This window comes from Quercus lobata, chromosome 2 (assembly GCF_001633185.2).
Source record: "Quercus lobata isolate SW786 chromosome 2, ValleyOak3.0 Primary Assembly, whole genome shotgun sequence".
In the NCBI taxonomy this organism is placed as follows: domain Eukaryota; kingdom Viridiplantae; phylum Streptophyta; class Magnoliopsida; order Fagales; family Fagaceae; genus Quercus; species Quercus lobata.
The window spans coordinates 70,097,009-70,118,776 of NC_044905.1; the positions used below are offsets into that span (position 1 = coordinate 70,097,009).

The 21,768-nt window shown below is 41.2% G+C and overlaps 2 protein-coding genes across 2 annotated transcripts; both read right to left on the reverse strand.

Moving 5' to 3' along the window:
- Nucleotides 1-8,845: 8,845 nt before the first annotated feature.
- LOC115969580 lies at nucleotides 8,846-12,757 on the reverse strand. The gene is made up of 6 exons (XM_031089258.1): nucleotides 12,352-12,757; nucleotides 11,926-12,308; nucleotides 10,898-11,535; nucleotides 10,469-10,765; nucleotides 9,878-10,337; nucleotides 8,846-9,787 (listed from the first exon to the last, which is right to left on the reverse strand). The coding sequence occupies exons 1-6, from the start codon at nucleotides 12,755-12,757 to the stop codon at nucleotides 8,846-8,848; spliced, it is 3,126 nt and encodes a 1,041-aa protein (XP_030945118.1).
- A 5,692-nt stretch (nucleotides 12,758-18,449) lies between these two features.
- On the reverse strand, nucleotides 18,450-21,537 carry LOC115976382 (translocon-associated protein subunit beta). The gene is made up of 6 exons (XM_031097617.1): nucleotides 21,286-21,537; nucleotides 19,903-20,001; nucleotides 19,698-19,806; nucleotides 19,545-19,616; nucleotides 19,409-19,414; nucleotides 18,450-18,932 (listed from the first exon to the last, which is right to left on the reverse strand). Exons 1-6 carry the CDS (start codon nucleotides 21,456-21,458, stop codon nucleotides 18,813-18,815), a joined length of 579 nt encoding a protein of 192 aa, XP_030953477.1. The 5' UTR covers nucleotides 21,459-21,537; the 3' UTR covers nucleotides 18,450-18,812.
- Nucleotides 21,538-21,768: the final 231 nt, after the last annotated feature.

The following is a 21,768-nucleotide window of genomic DNA, read 5'->3' on the forward strand; positions in this document are numbered from 1 at the left end:
ATTGGCAAGTGAGTTGGTTCCACATCGAGTTCTCATGGTGTAGACCACCTCCTAGGTTAACCCATGGCCTTAGATCGATCACCATGGTCCCATCATATATGTTCTTGTAGTAAAGTACCTTAGTCTGCATTTATCAGCCAAACAAAATGAGAAAATTGTATAAGTAATAGTTTATGAATTACAAAAACAATAAAACTTAATTCCAAAACTTTATTATCGGTTATATACTAATCTATCAATTAGGATATCTTAAATCAAGCAGAAGCAAGAATAGCTCAAAAAGCTTTTTCATTTCTCGATACATTTGTGCTTGTTTGTTTGTGTTTGTGTGTGTGTGTGTGTGTGTGAGAGAGAGAGAGAGAGAGAGAGAGTGAGAGACAAACCATAACATTATAACAACGTTCCCAAGGGTAGGGAACAGAATGTTCAGGGCAGCCGAGAAGGAAGGCCAAAAGTGCATAAACCATGGTGTTAGTGATGTCAACAAAGTATGAGAAAGAAGACTGAAACTGAGAGAGAGAGAGAGAGAGGGTGGGAGGGAGAGAGATATTAGAGCTGAGTACTACACGCAAAACCTATAAGAAGAGGACGTATTTATAGAATGAAATTTAGCACCAAGTCGAGTTGGCTGGTCTATTTGTGAGTGAGTAAACTCAAGTGAGCTTCCTACTGCGAATAAAACCTGAGGTTACAGTCTTATTATGTGATAGTTATCTCATGTCAACCTGACCAGCCTCAACACAAAATGTTTGGCAAGTGATGTATTTTTCTTGTGAAAAACAACTCTTGCCATGTTTGGAATTCACTTTATTATCCTTTTTATTTTAATGTATTGAATTTGAAAGTTTTGTTAAACCAATATAATGAGTATTCCTGGTTCAGTAAACAAATGTTTATTACGAATGATTTTTAAAATTTTGGTATAGTAAATTAAACAATAACATAACATCTAATTTCTATAAGAGAATTACTCTCCGGAAACTAGTAAAACATTCATATAAGTCTTAGCTTAAGCAATAGGATTGTAGATTCAGATGAGTGGCCAAAAAACAACTGCATGTTTCGTTTAAAACTACTTAGTCCAAATTAGCATTGGTAAAACTTTTTTTTTTTCTTCTTGAAATAAAGCATCTGTAAAACTTAATTCAATGATTTTTCTAGGATATGTATGAAATTATATAAGTGATAGTAAAAACTTTTTTTGGAAAATAAAATTACCAATATTGTTTCCAACGTGTGATGACTTGTTAGGGTTCTATAAGTTTGTCTGTTTTTTTAAAAAATGAGCGGGTCAATAAAGCAATCACCAAATATGCACCAAAGATTTTGATTGGATGCTAGATATTGTGCATCTCTCAATAATAAATGACTATATATTGTTATTACACACACTATATGTGTATGCGCATATTCAAAAAAAAAAAAATACAAACATTCAAACTCTTAAAACCGTAACCTTTGCATTTTTTTCAAGTTTTTATTTTTTATTTTTATATTATAATGGGGAAGGGGGATCAAACCTTGGACCTCTAATCTCCTCTTTGAGAGACTAGGAGATAACAATTGACTTAAAAAGACCATAAACTTCTTATTTATTTTTAAAGAATAAATAAATGTGTTGTAGACTTTTCTTAAAAATTATTTTTTTGGTCTAATAAAAAAGCTCTAAGGGAACAATTTTTAAAACTTAAAATCTCTCAAAAACATGTCAAGCGAAAAATTTTCGGATTTCAATGAGTTGTTAGGGCCGGTTCAATAAGATGGGGTTCATAAAATTGGATTGAGTTTACTGAAAAACAATAATTCGATTTATACTAGAGATTGTTATATATATAAATCAAGATATTATATGTACTCACTAAAAAATGATAAGTATAGAAAGCTTCTAAATGGTTTATATTTAAATGGGTAAGGATTTGTTGGAAACATGGTTGCAACTTGCAGCAATTGCAACATACAGATTAGTTTGCAACTTGCAGCAATTGCAACATACAGATTAAGTAGCAACTAGTGAGAGTGACAAGTGTCCCTATTGCACATGACCAATTAAGATGACTAACAGTATTAGTGTTTGCTTTAGAACCTTCTACTTTTTCTAAATCAGACCTTCTGTCTATCTTCGTCCAAGCTCTCTCTCTCATCCTTTATGCCAGGGGTAGCTCCACATTGGGTTTAGGGTAGTCACAGGACTACCTGACCTGGAAAAAATAATAATAATTATATATATAAATTTTAAAAAAATTATGATTTTTTTATCCTTAAAAAAAATTTGTGTCTATCCTATATAAGTTCTTTTAGGCTTAACATAATTACACTTTGGACAAAGTTTGGTAACAAATATGTAGACTATGGCTACAACTTCACTCAAATTTTTTTTTTTATTAGATGTCAATTTTGACAAATCTACCATTGAATTACATTTTCTTTTTATATCCTTCATACTTTCAAAATTTTAAGAAAATGAAAGATCAATAGCAATATCATCAATCAAAATTTTAAAGTTCGAGTATTTGTAGTATAAAATTATACATAAAAAATAAGTTTATGGATTGAATAGTAAATAACATTTGATTGGTATGCTTTAAGAACATAAAAAATATGCAATTCAATGATTAAATTTTCAAAATATGAAGTTATGTTACTTTGTTTAGTGAGAGTTACTGCCATAGGCTACTATTAAGTTTGTAGCCTAACTTTGTCCTTAAATTAGGTCCTTATAAACAAAAAGAAAAAGTCCAAGAAAAATTTTATTCAACTAAAATTGTGAAAGATATGTAGCTTGTAGTTGTTTGATTATGAGACTATTATGCAACAATTTCAAAATAAGAAAATTTGTAGAAGAAAATTTCAAAACTTAATGTATTTGTGTTTTTTTTTTTTTTTTTGGGTCCATATATGAAGTTTTCTTTTTATTAAATTTTGTATAATTTAAGTTTGTTAATGACCACCCTAAAAATAATTCCTAGAGCCACCACTACTTTATGCCCAACTTGGCCTCACTTAGTCACCTTTCCACCTTCACCTAGCTTTTTGCAGCCAAAAAGCACCGCTCCAACCAAATCCATTTATGTCTAAGATACTTGCTCACATTAGTACCTAGCCACCATCAGCTTCAATAAAATCACCACCACTTGACCTAGTCACCATCGCACACATCAGTACCCATCTCCACTTGACCTAGCCCTTTCACTACTATTTGAAACCCTAAACCACCACATCTCAAACCCAATTTGCCAAGATAGTGAGACACCATAAAAACCACCTCCACCACCAATAAATTCTCTATCAAACTGCCATAAGAGCTTCTGCTATACTCCACAGATTGTTTAAAACCATAACCATGAATTTCTCCAAACCCAATTCAAGATCTTCACACAAATTCAAACCCTCACCAAAATCAAATCCAAAAAACCCATTGTTGAGGTACAAATTTTTAGGCCCTATACTCATTAGCCCACTCACTAAAATACTCATACAAGCCCATAAACTACTTTGGGCCCACATAAATATTTCCTAAATACGTCCCACATATTATCCAAATATTTCCCCATATTATTACCCAACTTGGGCTCCCACAAATATTTCTCATATAAGCCCCACAAATTATTTTGGGTCATCTTACAAATATTATCCATTATATCTCACATATTACCCAACTTGGGCTGTCACACAAATACTTATCATACCATTACCAAAATTAGGCCACAAAATTATTCCATCTCTATATAAAGCCCTAACTCATTTACCTTGTGGGCAAAATCCAAAAAGCCCAACAAAACTCTCTTTGCTAAGTCCGTTGCTACACGGCACCCTAAAACTCGTTGCTATACGGCACCCCTAAAACCCGTTACAACATGGCACCCTAAAGCTCGTTGCTACATGACAATATTTTTTTACAAAATCTTAAACTATTTACAAAAACCCAAATACTATGTTGGAACCTATTTACAAAAGCCCAATATTATTTTGGCAACTACTTACAAAAGCCCAATATTATCTTGGCAACTGTAGGCTTTAAGGACGGGCTTGCTGGGCCAAACCACTGTTTGGGCTCATAATTTATTTGTATGGTGGGTCTGGGTATCCTACCTTGGGTTGTTCTAGGCTTAGGGACCCAATTGGGGGCACTTACCTCTCTTCCTCTATGTTTTCTTCTTTTCAAATCCTCTCTTTCTCTCTCCTCTCTTTTCCCAAAAATTGCATCCCCTCCCTATTCCTTCGTTTCCCCTATTTATAGCCTTTGTTAATGGGGTGATCATCATTATCTTCTCCCTTAGTGCAAAGAAAGGTCCAATGTCGATGAACGTAAGTGGATTTTTAGGTATGAGTGGCTTTGGGAATGGTTCCCACTACAGCGAATGTGTTCGGTAGCAGAGTTTCCTAAGGTTCTACCGAGCACTTAAATGGTGATGTGACCGGGCATGTATATAGAGCCCGGAAATGGTTTCCTGAGCAGCATATGAGCGGGGCGTACGTAGTCCGCTTTTTAAGTATCCGGATAACGCTTAGTTCAGACTAGTAGTTATTGTGGGCTTGGGCCGAGGCTTTTGTTGGTGAGAAGGTTGGACCCTTGGCCCATATCATTAATTCATGGCCCAAGGCCCAAATGAACTTGGACATTAGGTGCCGTACAATAGCCCCTCCTTGATTCGTCCTCGGCTCCCGGGGACAAATCAAGGAGTCAGAGAGGCAGTGATTTGCCCGAGAAATCCAACAGATGAGTTTTGGGTGGTTACAGCGGTCCATAAATATGCTCCTCAACAGGCGCATTGCTTCAGACCCTCTGGTTCTGCCGTCATTATTACCTGGCAGTTCGTAAACCAAGACGCACGTGTGGATTGCTCTGGGTATTTCTAAGGTCACTCCCTTTTACTTCATCATTGCTAATTAATGTTAATTATTGCTCACCAACTGATGCTTTTCCTTAGCTTTTATAAATAGTTTACCTTAATCCATTTTCTCACTTTTCACTCTCTGTTACTCCGAAATTTCTCTCTGTCGAGCATTCTCCTGCGTTCCAGTCCACTAACCCAGAATCCTCCTCTCCCTTAGAGCTAGAAGTAAGTTTTCTTCCCCTTTCCTTTGCTTTTATTTTCCTCCCCAGAGCTCTTTCTAATTTCTAGGCTTAGGATGGGTTTTGCTTATCTCTTGAACGCCGGAGCGCCCTTAGTCGCTTTTAGGCAAACTTTTAGCGTCCCCGATGATATGGAGTTGGCTTATTGCCATGAAAGTGAGATCGCCCTCCACAGAGGGGCAGGCACGGCCTTTTTCCCATTGATGTCTGTCCTAGAAGGTAGGGTCAGGTTTCCCATAGACCCGCTTCTACTTAACACCCTTAGATACTACGGATTGAGTCCCGAACAACTTCCCCCCAACTTTTACCGGGTAGTGAGTTGTGTGGGTAGGCTAAACCAAACGTTTGGTTTGCAACTAGACCACCACGATGTAAACCACATGTACAGCCTTTGTGGAAAGAATAAATCAAATTACTACTTAAATACTAGAGATACAAGGGTACGACTGATTTCATGTTTGCTGGACTCTAATAGGAATTTTGCCGGGGAATATATCCAGGTGCGCGACAATTGGTTTGCCGGTGACATCCCTCCCCCTTTTTCACGGCGCGAAGTTGGTTCGTCCTAACCTTTAATTTTTCATATCTCCTAAATTTGTAAATACTTTACTTACTCTAACCCTAATTTGTTCTCTTTTGCTGCAGACGGTTTAGTGTTTACCCAGGACATCAGAATAGTTCACGTCCAGGACCTAAATTTTGTGCTAAGGTCCGAAATCTTTATGCACCGAGATGGGCAACTCCGCGCGTCTCACCTTATTCTCAGCGTGGATCCGATGTACTCCACTTGGCAACCTTTCAGCCAAGCCCTCATTGTTGATAGTCCACTCCTTTCTTACATAAATGTTCGACACGCAAACTTCCTTCCTCCCAGCTTTACTGTAGGCGAAGCCCGAGATCTCAGCTCGCAGTACACTTGTTCGGATGAACTTACGCCTATAAGGGACGAATCAATCGAAGCAGTATCCAAATATCTCCGGGAACGTGCTCACGAAGCCGTTCAGCATGAAGTTGTACCAGCCAAACCCGAGAATCCAATTCAAGTAGTCGCGTAAGAAGCCGCGGAATCTAGTGACTCTTCCCCGACACACTCTGTTCTCGAAGACATGGTGACCAGAAAGACCTTGACTGTAAGTCGTTTCATTCCTGGGGTAAGCCCGGGCATTCAGCAACAGCAGCCACCTCAAGGGCGTGTCCCGGCTCCTTTCGCTCATCCTCCACCTCCTTCTCCTTCCGGACGGCAACGTAAGAGACAAAGGATTTCCAATCTATCCTCCACCGGCCCGGGAGAGGGTCAAGTCCAAATTTCCCACCAACCTTCTCGGGGCATCACTATTCGGGAGTCTCTGGCCCAGGTTAGAACGAATGTGGCCTCATCCTCCAAACCAGCGTAGCTGTGGCAACCAACGTACGAGCTAGATGGCACGCCCTTCTCGGCTAGTGCAGGCATCCGGGCATGAGAGAAAGGTGATGGGGGCCGTGTTGCCCAAAGCTTGGTCCACGGTCTCCTTTTACCCGAGGACGTGAGTGCGTTTGCTGATGGGACCAATGAGTCCATGGGGAGAAGACTCCAATGGCACACTATTGTGGTAAGTTCTCTTCCTTTGCACTCTTATTTTTTCTTCTGCGCACGTGCTTATATTTTCCGTGTTTGTTGTAACTTTAAGTTACCGTGCGTGAATAATGTTGTCTTTAATAGGCCGCCCAGCTAGCTCATATACTGAACGAGAGGGTGAAGGACCTTACTGAGGAGGTTGATCGGGAGAAAGCCGGTAGGGAAGAGGCCATAAAAACGACTAAGAAGAAAACAAAAACTGCTGAATCAGCTGAAAAGAGGGTCGCTGCTGCGGAGAAATCCTGGGCCTCGGTAAAGAAGAGATCGGCGGAGCTAGTGATGCGGCAGAATGAAATGGAAGTGAAGCTGGCCGAAGCAGTGAGCTTGAACTCTACTCTGTCCGAAGAAGTTGTTGATTTGTGGGCGGCCCTTGAAGCTTATGAGAGTAAATGGTATGATGAGGGGTTCGCTGACACAGAGAAGGGCATGGAGCCGGTAGTGATGCAAGCTCGGCAACTATCTTTCTGGGAGGGCTGGATGGCTGTTTTACAAGCCTTAGGGGTGCCCCAGGACTCCCCTCTTAGGGACCTTGGCTAGATTCCCATTCCAAACTCTGCCCCTACCGCTTAGAACCCAGCCAGTCCAAACGATGAGGAGGAGATGGATAGCTTGAGGGAGCTGGTGGAGCAGATTGATGCCCACGTGGAGATGATCGGGATAGAAGCAACCAGCAACCCTCCCACTAAAGGCCCTTATGGTGAAGATGTTCATCTCCAGCCTCCTAACCTTCGAGACGCAACTCGTGGGTCTTTCCTCCTAACTCCCGAATCTGCTTTACTTTACTTTTATTTGCTTTTATTTTAATAAGTTTTTTATCTCAAGTTGGTTTGCCCATGTCGCCGGGCTGTGGCAACTAAATGGTTATTTTCTGGTTTCTTACTAAACAGCTTACTTAATTTATGGATTTGAACTTAATGTCACCGGGTTTTGGTGATGAAATAATTGATTTATCATGCTTGGTTTTGATTTGTGTTTATTTGCCGATCAGTTATGATTATGCATGTATATTTCAGCCTTCTTGTGCATGCTTTAAAGTTTCCGTGCATGCATGTATGGTTTTCCCTCGTTCGGTTATAGGGATCGAACCGAGAAGTCGGATTATGCTCTTTGGAAATTCTGAGTAAGTTTTCCACTTGCTCGGTGATAGGGATCGAACCGAGAAGCAGACTTCTGTCCTTAGAAATTTTTTAGTAAGGTTTCTACTTGCTCGGTGATAGGGATTGAACTGAGAAGCAGGCTTTTTTCCTTAGAAAATTGTGTAGGGTTTCCACCTGCTCGATGATTGGGATCGAACCAAGAAGCAGGTTTCTGTCCTTAGAAAATTTTTAGTCAGGTTTCCACCTGCTAGGTGATAGGAATCGAATCGAGAAGCAGGCTTCTGTCCTTAGAAAATTAAGTAAGGTTTCCACCTACTCGGTGATAGGGATCGAACCGAGAAGCAGGCTTCTGTCCTTAGAAAATTGAGTAAGGTTTCCACCTGCTCGGTGATAGGGATCGAACCGAGAAGCAGGCTTTTATCCTTAGAAAAGTTTTTTAGCTGCTTGAATTTCCTTAGCTTCTCCCGTGTCTATCAACCGAACATAGTGAATAAAAAGAATTAGGTGGACAGGTACGAACTAGTTGCATCGTTACCATATGAGTTAGTACAACGTTCATTTTTCCGTGCATGGACGGTCAATGATAAAACTTCTTAAGATTATAAGCATTCCAAGGTCGGGGCAATGGTATTTCATTCATGTCTTCCAGATAATATGCCTTCACACCTACAATGGCTATAATTCTGTACAGTCATTCCCAAGTTTGGGCTAGTTTTTCGGCATTTGTATCTCGCATGCTTCCTACTGCCCTTTTTAGTGCCAGGTCTCCGGCGTTGAATTCTCTCACCCTTACACCTCGGTTGTAGCACCGGCAAGCTTTTGTTGATACTCCGCTAGTCTTATAGTCGCTGCTTCTCAATATTCTTCAAGTAAATCTAGGCGCTCCATCAGCTGACCATTGTTCTGTTTCGTATTGAATCTTGAAACTCGTGCGCTACATAAGTTGACCTCGGCTAGTATCACGGCTTCAGCCCCGTACGTGAGAGAGAACGGGGTTTCACCCGTGGACCTCCGAGGAGTTATCTGGTATGCCCACAAAACATTGGGTAGTTCCTCGGCCTAGTTGCCCTTTGCTCCTTCCAGCCTTCGCTTCAAGCCGTTCACGATTACCTTGTTCATGGCCTCAACCTGGCCGTTGCCTTGGGAATACGTCGGAGTAGAATACATGTTCCTGATACCGAGATTGTTGCAAAATTCGTGAAAATCTCGGCTGTCAAATTGCAGCCCGTTATCCGATATAAAGGAGTCCCGGACCCCGAACCTGGTGATTATATTCTTCCATACGAACTTCTTCACATCTATGTCCCCAATATTGGCCAGAGCCTCTGCCTCTGCCCATTTGGTGAAGTAATCAACGGCTACCAACACGAATCTTCGATTGCTTGTTGCTTGGAGAAAAGGCCCGAGTATGTCCAGCCCCCATTGTGCGAAGGGCCAAGGACTGCTAATCGGGTTCAAATGTCTGGCAGGCTGGTGTATCAGAGGGGCGTGCTTTTGAAACTGCTCACACTTCTGAACGTATTCCACGGCGTCCTTCTGCATCTGGGGCCACCAGAATCCCTGAGTCATTGCCCGGTGTGCCAACGACCGTCCCCCTACATGGCTACCGCATACCCCTTCATGCAACTCGGTCAGGTGTTGGCCTACTTTCTCCGGGTGTAAACACAAAAGATATGGTCCTCCGAACGACCTACGATAGAGTTTCTGGTCTCTAGACAACCAATACCGGGCAGCTACCCTGCGGACCTTGTTGGCCTCCTTCTCATTGCTCGAAATTCGGTCATCGGCTAAGAAATTTATGATGGGGTTCATCCAGCCCGGTCCAAGTGTTGCGACTACTGTGACTTCGACTCTCGCAGCCCCCTCATTTCCTGCCACCTTAATGCTGGGCTCGGGAACGAGTTCTACTTTGATAAGTCGGTGAATATCCTTGGCAATTGACGATGCCAGAGTGGCGAGTAAGTCGACATGTCTGTTCTGTGCTCGGGCCACTTGAATCACCTTCACCGTACAAAAGCCGTCTATGACCTACTTCACCAAGTCTAAGTATGCTTTCATCCGAGGATCTCGAGCCTCAAAGCTCCCCTACACCTGGTTAACTATGAGCCTTGAATTCGAATAAACTTCTACATCTTGGGCTTCTAATCTTGAAACTGCCCTCAGTCCGGCAAGCAAAGCTTCATACTCTGCCTCGTTGTTGGAGTCGTTAAATCCCAACCTGAACGAATGCTCCAAGAGAATTCCCTCCGGGGTAATTATGACTATCCCGGCTTCGGCCCCTCTAACGCTAGAAGCCCCATCCACATATACCTTCCACGGGCGGTGCTTCAACTGACAGATCATCTCCCCTTTAGGAGAGAATTCTGCTACAAAATCAGCTAATACCTGCCCCTTTACTGCACTTCTCGGCTTATACCTCACATCGAATGCCCCAAGTTGTGTCCCCCATTTAGCTATTTGCCCCGTGAGATCAGACCTCTTCAATAATGACTGTAGGGGATGTTTGGTCAGCACATATACGGTATGAGCCTGAAAGTATTGAGGCAATTTCCTGGTGGCATGCACTAGGGCTAACACCAATTTCTCCAAGGGCAAATACCTGGTCTCGGCGTCGACTAGGGTCTTGCTAATATAATACACGGGCTGTTGTACTCCCCGGTCCTTTAAAAGCACAACACTTACAACATGGTCGGATAGGTACATGATAGTTCCTCCCCGGGCTCTGGTGCACTCAACATCGGCGCTTGCACTAAGTACTCCTTGAGGTCCTGGAAAGCCTTTTTACATTCATCATCCCACCAAAATCCCTTCCACTTCTTCAAAAGCTGATAAAATGGACGGCAGTGATCTGAAAATTTTGAGATGAACCGGTTGAAAGCGGCGAGCATCCCGATCAACACTTGTACTTCTTTCGGATTGCTCAGCGACCGGAGACGCTTCACGGCCTCTATCTGGTCAGGATTGACCTCTATCCCCCAGCTGGTGATCAAGTACCCCAAAAATTTGACAGCCCCCACTCCAAAGGCACATTTTTCTGCATTAAGACGCAATCTATGCTTCTGCAACACCTCGAACACCCCCCGGAGATCCTCTACATGCTGTGCCTCTTACTTGCTTTTTACCACCATGTTGTCGATATACACTTCGACCGTATGCCCAATTTTATCCCGAAACATCCTCGTCATCATCCGCTGGTATGTCGCCCCGGCATTCTTTAGCCTAAAAGGCATCACGGTGTAATGATAATTAGCATTGGGGGATATGAACGCCGTTTTCTCCTGGTCTTCACCAGCCAGGGCAACCTGATGGTACCCTTGAAAAGCATCCAGGAAACTCATCCTCGGGTGCTCGTAAGTGGCGTCCACTAATTGATAAATCTTTGGCATGGGGAACGGGTCCTTTGGGTATGCTCGGTTCAAATCCATGAAATCCACACAAATCCTCCATTTTCCGTTCTTCTTCCGGACAACCACTGTATTTGCCAGCCATTCAGGGAAAAAGGTCTCCTTTATTGCTTCTGCCTCCTTCAGCTTCTCTACCTCCTGTCTTACCGCATCAACATGGTCTTTGGCCGACCTTCTCGGCTTCTGCTTCTTCGGGGGATATGAGGGGTCTACGTTAAGCTTGTGGATGATAAACCTAGGATCAACCCCGGGAACTTCATAAGGGTTCCAAGCGAAAACATCCATGTTTTGAATCAAAAACAACAATACTTGGACTCTTTCCTCATTGCTTATGCTTGCTTCATCCTGAAAATATTTATTAGGGTCTGGCAGTATTTTTACCTTTACTAACTCCTCAGCGCAGCCAGCCCCCATTCCTTCTCGGGGCTCCTTTAATTGCTATAAAGGGTTTTTCCGGGATGCATCTTCCCGTTCAACATGCTCCTGTTCGGACCGCCCAGTCCCCTCGTCTCTTACCAGTTGTCCGGTGATCTCTCCTTGACTGACTTGATTCCCCCGCTTCCAATTCACTATGGCGGTAAGACACTGTCTGGCCGCTTGCTAGTCTCCTCTTATCACAGTGACACCTTGCTCGGTTGGGAACTAAATCTTTACATGTAGTGTTGATGGGACAGACCTCATTGAATGGATCCACGGTCTTCCCAGAATGGCAGTATACGGGGAAAATGAACTCACTATTGTGAATGTCACTGCCACCTCTTTCCCTCCCATAATCATGGGAAGAGAAATTTTCCCCTCAAGAATCACCACTTTGCCGTCAAACCCAACCAAAGGTGAAGTGTGCTTCATCAAGTCCTTCTTCCTTAGCCCGAGTCCCTTGAACAGATCAGGGTACATTACATCAGCCCCGCTTCCCTGGTCTATCATCACCCTTTTTACTAAGAAGCCGCTTATCCGGGTCGTGACTACTAATGCGTCATAATATGGTTGGATCGTCCCCTCCAAGTTGTCATCGTCGAATGAGATAGGCTCTCGTGCAAACTTCATCTTCTTACCCGGCGACTGGAGATCCAGGTTACCCTCTACTGGTACTACTGTCAACACTCCTTTCCTCCTTCCTACAATGAGTCTCTCCAGGGCAACATGGATTACTTCAATCACCCCTACAGGGGGTGGGAGAGGGTTCCCCCGGTACTACTGTCAACACTTCTTTCCTCCTTCCTGCAATGAGCCTCTCCGGGGCAACATGGATTACTTCAATCACCCCTACAGGGGGTGGGAGAGGGTCCCCCCTTTGCCGAATATCTTGTCCTACGACTCTGTCTCCCGAGCCTAGCACAAAATCCTTTAAGTGCCCAGCCTTGACTAATTGCCCAAGGTGATCCTTTAATACCCGGCATTGTTCGGTAGTATGACCCTTGTCCCGGTGATAAGTGCAGTACAGATTCTGATTCCTCCTGGATGGGTCCCTTCTTATCTTATTCGACCATCGAAAATATGGCTCGTGTTTGATCCGGTCAAGAATCTTGTATACCGGTTCCTTAAACGTTACATTCACTTCTCCCATTTGTGCGGCCAACTCTTGAATCGTCAGACCCCCCCGAGGCCTGAACGGGAAACTGGTCTGCTATGGACGATTCATCATTGGTGCTTTACTTTTGCTCTGCAGCTGGTCATCCTTTAATCGTTTATATTCCTCAATGCATCTCATAAGCTACCACATGCCTTCGGGAGGCTTCTTGGTCAACGACTCTCGTAGCTCGGAATCCTCGGGCAACCCCATCCTAAAAGTGCTTGTTGCGACCCTTTCGTTATCCCCACCTATCTCATTGTATAGCTCCCAATACCGACTGACGTAACTATAGAGGGTCTCTCCCTCCCTTATTTTCATTGAGAGGAGCGTGTCTACTGGCTGAGGTACTCGACTGCACGTCACAAACCGAACACCCAACTCCTGAATTAGCTCGGAGAAACTACATATGGATCCTTTCCGTAACCCGTTAAACCACCTCAAAACAGTCAGTCTCAGACTTGAAGGAAATACCTTGCACATCAGCGCATCGTTATGAGAATGCAAAGACATCATTTGAATATAATGGCTGAAGTGTTCTACCGGATCAGTCTTCCCATCATAGGAGTTGAATGGTGGTTAGGTAAACTTGTCTAGCATCTTGGCTAACTCGATTTCGTTCGAAAACGGGGACCGAGTTGCTTTTCGCAGAGCGCGACTCATGGCATCCATAATAGCGTTCCGGGGTCGCCTTTCTTCAGGGGAGAGCGAGTCCCTAATTTGATTTTCCTGAAAGTGTGAATGGTTTCAGCGTTGCCCCGATTCCTAGGAGGGAGACGGGTTCCTATTTCGTCGAGACCTTCTCGAATGCGAATGGTCTCGGTACCGATGGGATTCTTGGGAATGTGAACGACTTCGCCGTAGTTGAGGTCTGGACTGATTACACCCCTCTCCGTATCTATTCCCCCAATTCCGACCACCTGTTGCCGGTCATTTCTGTCTCTTCTCCGGCGTCTACCTCTCACCTCCAGCTCCAAACCCCTGACTAGTCTGCGTAGCCGTTCAAGCTCTTCATCCCATTCCTCCTTCTGCCTACGTCTCGTAGCACCAGAAACCGTCCGTTGGGTTTGGTACGACCCCTATCCTGTGCCGAACATCTCTTTTAGTTGGTCGTACTCCCTATCTTCCCATTCTTTCTATCTGCGCTCTCGCCAACTTGACCCCTGAGAAGACCCTACGGATCCAGTTTCCGCATGGTCCCCTGAATGTCTTTCAGACATTTTCCTCGAGCTCGAGTCCCTCTAGAACCACAGCGTCGTAGGAGAGCCCCACGGTGGGCGCCAATTGTAGGCTCCAAGGATGGGCTTGCTAGGCCAAACCGCTGTTTGGGCTCACAATTTATTTGTATGGTGGGTTTGGGTATCCTACCTTGGGTTGTTCTAGGCTTAGGGACCCAATTGGGGGCACTTACCTCTCTTCCTCTATGTTTTCTTTTTTTCAAATCCTCTCTTTCTCTCGCCTCTCTTTTCCCAAAAATTGCATCCCCTCCCTATTCCTTCGTTTCCCCTATTTATATTAATGAGGTGATCATCATTATCTTCTCCCTTAGTGTAAAGAAAGGTCCAATGTCGATGAACTTAAGTGGATTTTTAGGTACGAGTGGCTTTGGGAACGGTTCCCACTGCAGTGAATGTGTTCGGCAGCGGAGTTTCCTAAGGTTCTACCGAGCACTTAAATGGCGATGTGATCGGGCGATGTGACTGGGCATGTATATTGAGCCCGGAAATGGTTTCCCAAGCAGCATGTGAGTGGGGCGTACGTAGTCCGTTTTTTAAGTATCCGGACAACGCTTAGTTTAGACTGGTAGTTATTGTGAGCTTAGGCCGAGGCTTTTGTTAGTGAGAAGGTTGGACCCCCGGCCCATATCATTAATTCATGGCCCAAGGCCCAAATGAACTTGGACGTTAGGTGCCGTACAACAACTATTTACAAAAGCCCAAATATTATTTGGCAAAATAATTACATTATGATCAAAGCCCAAAACTATTCCTCGGCAAAAACATATTTTCATAAACTAAAGGCCCTAACTCATGGGAAACATAAATTACTTATGATATATTACTCATCTTCCAAAGCTACTAAATTTATGGGAACTATGCTTATTTTTTCCATAATAAACTCTAACTAAAAAAGCCCATGTATATTACCCATGACAAAACTATTTATTTTGTAGGGATGAACAAGCCTAAAGAAGCCCAACAACAAGGCCCAACCGAGACAGCCCAGCCCATGTGCTAATCTCAGCAACCAGGGTTCACTTGAGTAACTAAAGTGGTTAGACTAACCACTAGTCAAATTTAAGCACAACTAAGCTGGCAGCTGGGGCCCATTACCATCATTTTCAGCTTGCCAAATCAGATTAGAAGGGGACACATGTCCAGTTGAGCTTACACCCTTCCTTGGCAAGTTGATTTTCATGATAACTGATGTGACATAAAGCTGTGTTGACAAAACACAAAGCTGTGGAGCTGCAGCTAGCCACACTCTCTCTCTCTTCCCCAACACAATCAGTCACTTGTAAACAGCTCATTACCATGCCAAAAATGCATACTTTCTGGTTCATGAACCAAGCACATGAACCCAAATGGGGAAACTTAGGGAAATGTGATTTGGAGGGCACCAAGGAGATCTCTAACAGAGTTTCCAGCAGAGGGCTCCAAGATTGATACCTGGCTTAAGGTGACACAATCTGCCCTAGGAAGCTCTGATACTAGCAGCAGACAACCAAGATCATTAGCCTAATTCATACTCTAATCCCATTGGTTGAGGACAATCAACATTTAATGCTAAGTCGGAAATCCAGTTGCTATTATCCAAAACAACAAGAACATTCTAAAGTTGAACTTACCACTCTTGGCCAAATCCTAGTTTTCAAAGAATTTTCTGAAAATTGAGATTGATTTTGGCAGAGATTATTTGCTAAAAACCCCTTAAACTCAACTATAAATAGAGCTCTCCACCAACATCTCAACACACACCAATAGTAAAGAACTCTCTCATAAACTTCTCTATTTTCCCTTTCTCTCTAATTTTTCTTAGGCTTTTAGTGAGAATAAGCTTCTGAGTTCTTAGTTTCAAACTTAGAAACTAAGCTCTTCAGCCCCTAGCTCACAAATATCCCTCACACCTCTACTTACAAACTCTCATCCATTCCCAGCAGAAAGTCCCAACAGCTCTACTAAACACTCTCTATCTCCCTCACTACTTATACTACCAAAATGACCCTCACTACTCACTACATATACTATATACATGAGCATACCCTGGCATCATAATGATTTTGCTGCGCTAGTTGGAATCTCTCTCTCTCCTTTCATCTCACACTAAGCTTTCTCCACTACTTGTTATAATGGAACCCATAGTGTTTGTCTATTCATTTACTATAGAAGGTTATAATGTAATTATTACTATAGAGTGTTTTCTTCATGTTCTTGTATTGGAGGACTTCATCTCACTAGAACTTATGGATGATGATTTTGGAGATGTAGACATTCTCCTTAATCTGTGAAATAATTAATGGGTGGAGGTTTATTTTGTTGTCTCATTTTGTTGTTGGAATATTTTACCGCTGGAATATTTTACTACTGGGCTATTTACTTATTGCAATAGGCTTTTTCTGTTATGTTGACGTGTCTGCTGTAGGAAACGTTTTTGGGCCATCCCATAATCCTTGTCAGTCCTAACCTAGGACCAAGGCATAAAATAAGGCGAATTCTCCAAATCTTCACCGATAGCCTTTGGGCTATGCTTCAAGCCTATTATCGAGTTTCGGTTTAGGCTCCCAACCCAACACAAATCTCATTTGTCGAAAGGAAAACTTTTCCGCTCCCGACACCCATTAAACCCTATTTAATGAGAAACCCAAAAACCAAAATCAAATCCCAAAAACCCATCAAATCCCCATTCAATGAAAAAGCCTAGAAATGAAACCACAACTGCGAGTTTCAATAGTGACGGCATGGCTAGCAGGGCATCTTAGCGTCGAAAGAGAAGGGTGAGAGAGTGTGAAGAAAGAGAGAGCTCAAGAGAGATTTCTGCAAAAAGAAGGGTTGATTGTGATTGGGTATAGATGTGTGCAAGTGTCTTAGACTGAAATGGGTTTAGCTGGGGAGTGGTGGTTATTGGCAGCAAGAAGGTGGGTGAAGGTTGAAACGCAATGGAGTGAGGTCAGTGGGAGGGATTTGGTGGGACTAGGCATGAAGGATGAGTTTGAGAGAGAGAGAGAGAGAGCAAACTTTTTTGTTGAGAAATAATTACAACATGCTGCTAATCCTGCAGCTCGAACTCTTTCTCCCCTAGACCCCCAAGCATTTTGTGCATAGGGAGATGCCAATTCAGCTACAAGGCCTTTGGCAAGAGTGAGAGCAAATTGTTCAAAACAAACACTAACATTGTTAGTTATCTTAACTGGTCATGTGCTTGCACATGACTTAGGGACACTTGTCACTCCCACTAGCTACCACTTAATCATGTATGCAATTGTTGCAACTAAGTTTACTGCAAATCCTTACCAGTTTTAATTTATATGCCTTCCTTATAATATCTAGTACCACCTATCCTAAAAAGAATAACCTTTGGAGCAGAATAGTTATTAATAATTACTAAAATAAAGCTTCAATGGCAAGTAACATCATATTCTTATTTGAAGAGTTTTCAAAACTTCCATTTTTTGAAAACATAATAATTATGTACTTCTTAAATTTTTTATAAAAAAGTTGTATATATTATATGAGTTCTGATAGGGGTGGTTTGTCCTATTAAGATATCCAAAACAAAGGTCCAAAGCTAATCACAGGAATAGTAAAGCTTCATAGGGTCCTTTTTTTCCCCCCCTAACTTGTTAAGCTTGTTTGCTTATATACAATTTTTTAAATGTCTTTTTTTTTGTACAATGATAATTTTACTAACTAGCAAATAAACAAATAGGCTTTCCAAAAAAAAAAAAATCCAAATGCACATTTAGTTATAAGAGATTTCACTTTATTTCATGTAATGTATACACTTTTCTTTTCTTCTTTTGTAGAATTATTATTCTAGTAAAATATTAAAATCAATTATCAAATTATAAACTTAAGAATATATATATTATTCAATCTTCATTTTTAAATTTGTTTTATTTAAATTAAAAGAAATACCTAAAATAATGTGTAAAGAAAAATTACAACCCATTTCAAGGTGACTCAATCCGTCAAAGATCGAAAAAGGTCATATGAATAAACCATTTTAATTCAATAAGTTTCCAACCCGAATGTTAACAAACATAAACTGCAAACCCAACCCATTGTAGTTTGCCAATTCCATAAGAATGCTTCGTTAACAATATTTTTACAACAAATTTTAGATGGCAAATTATTATTAGCTGTATTTTGAACTCACAACTAAAATTATTTTTGTCTACCAATAACTGCCAATAAAAATCTATCATTCAAAATTTGTTGCGAAGTATTACTAGCACTTAGCACTTTGGAAGTGTAGTGGAAATAGCATTTCTCCAAACTCATACAAGGAAGCCTGGCATTTGTACCAATTAAAATATCGTGTGATACAAATTTTGACAACTCCAAACAAAATATCCAGCTGAAACGACCACTAGCAGATGTGTATATATATATATATATATATATATATATATATTTTTTTTTTCCAATTTTAGAATTCTCTAACATTTGGGTTTTTAAAGAATAGTGTGTAAAATTTGAAACGGGATGCCAAAATGTACTAACATCAAAATATTCAGTTCTGACAATAACCAACATAATGTTTAAAACTTTGAACGCAATCCTAGACCCGACTATAGTTGCCAGATTCTAATAGTCAACACAGCTTACATAAAGTTAGTCCTCAAAAAAAATGTTTAAGCTGTCTTCTGCATGGCTATTTGTTGCACATTCTAAAGTTCAATTAAAATTCCCAACAAAGGTCCTAAACGAGGGGCAAAAAGGAGTAAAAGAAAAGAGAGAGAAGTGGGGAGGCAAAACCAAAAGACAAAATGGCAACTGATGGGCATGCTCTTGCCTCAACAACTATCCATTAAAATCTAATCTCTTGCTGTTTAGCGCTTCTTCTTGCTTCCTTTGCCAGCATTGGATTTCGATGGGGTCACGATCAGGTACACAAACAGGACCATAAAGGAGATCACAGAAATTAGAGAGCCATATTGTGCCAGCAATCTCTGCAAGTAGAAAATATCGAAATTTGTAAGAGACAAAAATAGGAACATATATTTGCCAATAAGCTCTAACTCAAATGATACCTTCTTCCCTTAAAACAGAGAGGAAGAGAATAAGATTATGGGTTCAAAAACCATATCAAAAATGAAAAAAGAGAGGATTATTGCAAGTGTTGCAGGTCCCCCCATAAGAGTAATTCAAAAGACATAGGTAAAGCCAGTACTTTTTCTACTGTACGAACATGCACCCGAAGAATGCTCGTCAAGGAAACACTGTATTGATCACCCACATGGGAGATCAACACACTGAAACATTAGATTCTACAATTTCCCAGATGTTCACAAGTGTTTGCATCAACCATTATAATCAAGTAGGACACAGTGCTCTAAGATATGGAAGCACAAGGCAGACCCAATTTACAAGTAACAAAATCTTTCAAAATCTACACACTTGAGAGGACAAAAAAAATGATTTGTACCTTAGCCTGTGAAAATGTGGCCCCAAGTGAAGGTAATCCATGTAAAAACCAAAAACAAAAATATATGCGTTAGTAAACACTCATGGAAGTTTCCAAAATCAGAAAGCTAAATATAACTACTTTTTTTAGAACTTACCCCCTCAAACTTCTTCTCAGGAGGTCTATCTGCAAGGACATCTAAAGGCAGTATTGGCGTTGAATATGCCTCCTAAAGGTAGTAGAAGCAATCAAAGGTTAAAAACTAATCATGCATATAGGAAAAACATGAATATTGCTGCAAATGCCAAACCTGTAGGGCAGCCTTAGTGGGGATACGGAATGTGATGACAGCTGGAGCACCATAGAACAATCCTTTTGTTTTGCCCTCCAATTCAAATGAGTGGGTTAGAAGACCACCACTGCAAACCACATCATTGGAAATGACTAAATAGGAAAACATGTAGTATAAACAGTCTATTGAGCCAGCAAATGTCATTACCAAAGGCATTACTTACCCATCAAGCCTTTCCCATGAGTTTGATGTGTTTCCGCTGACAATATCAAATACGTCTTGAGACCATGAATCATCAGTAAGACTCACATCATATGCAGTCCTGGAAAACATGTGGAAGAAAAGCACAACAATTTATGGCTGAATAAGGTAATATTAGCACACAATATATAAATCATAGGACAATTCTACAACTACACAACACATTATCAATTGGATGCTACCAGTACACACTTCACAAATAGAAGCTGACAAGAAAAAATATTCATATTGATGGAGAGATACAGATACAATATGAAAGTCATCAAACATAAGAGGAAACCCGCTGACTTTGTTACTCATTTCTTCCAGGGCGGAATCCACTACCCGTAAAAAGTGGAGTATTCCACTCAACACTTCCAATTTGACACAAAAAGCACAAATTTAACATCATATTGGCGTCAGACACCAAAAAATCAGCCCCTATTTCCCAGTCCACAAAGCCACTTTTTTTCTAGTTTGGTTCCCCACAAAATCACCATTTTTGATTTCCATTAAATGCTACATCCCATCACATAAGAAGGGAAAATTGGGAAATTCATAGATCATTAATCTATTAACAGAGGCCACTATGGCACCTAGGATGCACAGATACTCCTTTTTTGCTCACATACCCATATCCAAATACATATCATACCAGTATCATACCAGATACCTCTAAGATACATACCAGTCATATTTGTTTTAAGTGCCAATACATCTAGGATACAAACGTGATATGACTTGGTTGCCGTTGTAATCCAACACCCCCCGGGACAGTGAGATATAACCCAAACTTGTAAGAAATTGGTATCAACGTTGAAAACTAGAGCACATGAACCTTAAATATCAACACAAAATATCATGCACATCTCTCTCCAGCTGAAATTCTTAAGAATCTACATTACAAATTCCTCAGTCCTCAAATCGATACAATCTCTCTGCATGTTGAAAAATTGAGGAAATCAACACATACAGAAAACCATGAGGGGCCTACAATCATGTTTGTCACATCCTTCTTCGAATTTTATCAGTAACCAAACAATCAAATTATTTACTTATTTATTTTAAAGATCGTTAATTTTCAAGGACGAATTGAAATAAAAATATTCATCAGAGCTACTCTATAAATGGCACAGAACCTCAATTCAATTTGGTAAATTGACCAAGTAAGTCAACCCGACACAAAAACCAAACAAACAATCAGATCGCAAATTATGAATCATAGAATTAACCAAAAAAACAAAACAACGCATGCAGATGCAAACAACAAACCCATATCAGATCTACCACACGACACATCAAGAACAAAACCTATAGATCTAAAACGAAAGAAAACAACAACAATAAGAAAGAAATGGAAACGTACGAGGATCCTTGGTTGTAGATATGGATGGAGACGGAGACGCGTTCGGCGCCGGACTTGAGTCTGGTGAGGGAAGCCTTCTTGTGGGCCACGATGAAGGGCACGTCGGAGCTGCCCAGCGCTGACGAAACGAGCAGTAGAGCCAACGCAGCCCAGATCAAGGTTGACTGAGCCATAGCTATGGGTTTGGTTTTTGGGGGGATATTGAATTGTTGGGGTTTGTGAGAGAAGACGGAAGAAGAGTAAAATGAAATGTTTCGGTTAAAAAGTATTTAAGTTTTTTTTTTTTTTTTTTGGGTATAGCTAACTAGGTCTCGTACCGTAATTGGCGTCTAGTGTTAAAAAATCTACTTCAAAATTATTATTCTTAAAAATCTACTTCAAAATTATTATTCTTCTTTTTTGTTTTGAAAATTTAGTTGTAATGTTATTACTTATTACATCATCCAAAAAATTATGTAAATTGTCACATTAATAGCTAAAATA